General features: G+C 42.4%; 1 protein-coding gene across 1 annotated transcript in view; it reads right to left on the bottom strand.

Annotated features, from left to right (window-relative positions):
• Positions 1–398: 398 nt before the first annotated feature.
• Positions 399–1,323, bottom strand: part of LOC107579729 (protein polybromo-1-like) — a gene marked incomplete at its 3' end in the record, with an annotated part of 2,534 nt that continues 1,609 nt past the window's right edge. Inside the window, exons 4-5 of the mRNA XM_016265526.1 lie at positions 710–1,317; positions 399–610 (exon numbers count right to left, since the gene is read on the bottom strand). Coding sequence (XP_016121012.1) covers positions 399–610; positions 710–1,317 — 820 coding nt within the window. The remainder of the gene's footprint in view (positions 611–709; positions 1,318–1,323) is intronic.

Below are 1,323 nucleotides of genomic sequence, written 5' to 3'. Positions count from 1 at the left end.
ATATATATATATATATGTCTTTTTATCTCATAAAAAACAAAAACCCTTATTGACCTTGACACAGTTTTGAGGGTGTATTTGTTTCTGCTTGTTTCTGCACAGTGGTTGCACCACATGACTTTGTTGGTCGCACCGCATGCAAATGAATGCATGTGCATATTATGTAAATGGGTATTAATAATATATTATATATATCTCTCTAAATCTTTAACTGAACTACTGTGTAACTGTGCACTGCTCATTCAAAATGATTTTGAAATTAGAAATGAAAAACGTTTATCACACAAGAGTCCATTTCTGTATGAGTTGTAGTTTTATGTATGTTGTTTTAGCATGTTTGTTTGTTTTTAATAAATAAACCGATTTAAAAACTGGATTAAATACTACTGGAACAGTACCTTTCTTCTCCTCCTCTCTCTTGAGTTTATCTTCTTCATATTCTTTAGGCAGCTTCTCTTTCTTCTCTTTCTCCACGTCGCTGTGCAGGTGTTTAGTGGTGTAGCTGAGGGCCGGCGACAGCAGAATCTCTCCGTTCTTACACAATTCATCTCGGATCCGGATGAAGAACTGCTGGAGCTCCACAGAGTCCTCAAAGATCTCAGAATCAGTTCTACGACACAATTGAAAACATTTAGTATTGTGAAAAACCAACACTTGACCTCTCCAGGTACGTAAATCCTAGACAAAATGAGTGAATGAAAAGCATCACCTGTGCAGACGCCTGGCTTTCTCCAAAACTTCAAACATATGGTCCTGGAACACATCTAGTCTCCTGTAACGCCCCTTATCCACGTTAGCTCTGATGATTTCAAAGTTCAGTGGAGTCTTATCGGGATTGTTAGGATCAACAGCTGGAATCTCCGCCAGTGAGTCACTATAGCAACGTCCCTCGTCGTCCTGGTGACCAAGAACTGAGACGAAAAGATTGCGAATAAGCTCCTGGATGAGCCGCGCAACATCTGGGACATGAGCGTCGTCGCCTCCCTCCAAGTCTCTCCTGGTCTCCAAAAGCACTTTGTGAAGCACCAATGCATCTTTATAGATCAACGATTCAGGTTCGTTGTAGGTGCAAGCGTTGTTGAACATCAACACCAAGTCTTCCACCAGAGCATCAACATCCTGGTACTTGTTGGCCAGCATGTGGCTCTTCACCTTCTCCATGTCTATGGGTTTCTTGATGGCCACATAGTAGTCTGGAAGCTCGGCGCGGGATGGAAGACGGAGGAAGATTGTGCTGAGACGCCGTCCACGCTTGTCTGTGTAGTTCTTCACAGCTTCATAGAGTTCATTGAGTTTCTGCTGCAGAGGAGTCAGGTACTTGGA

Source organism: Sinocyclocheilus grahami, unplaced genomic scaffold (assembly GCF_001515645.1).
Source record: "Sinocyclocheilus grahami isolate Dianchi unplaced genomic scaffold, SAMN03320097.WGS_v1.1 scaffold19696.1, whole genome shotgun sequence".
Classification (NCBI taxonomy): Eukaryota; Metazoa; Chordata; class Actinopteri; order Cypriniformes; family Cyprinidae; genus Sinocyclocheilus; species Sinocyclocheilus grahami.
The sequence above is the reverse complement of the archived record's forward strand: the minus strand, read 5'-3'. Positions and strand labels throughout refer to the sequence as shown.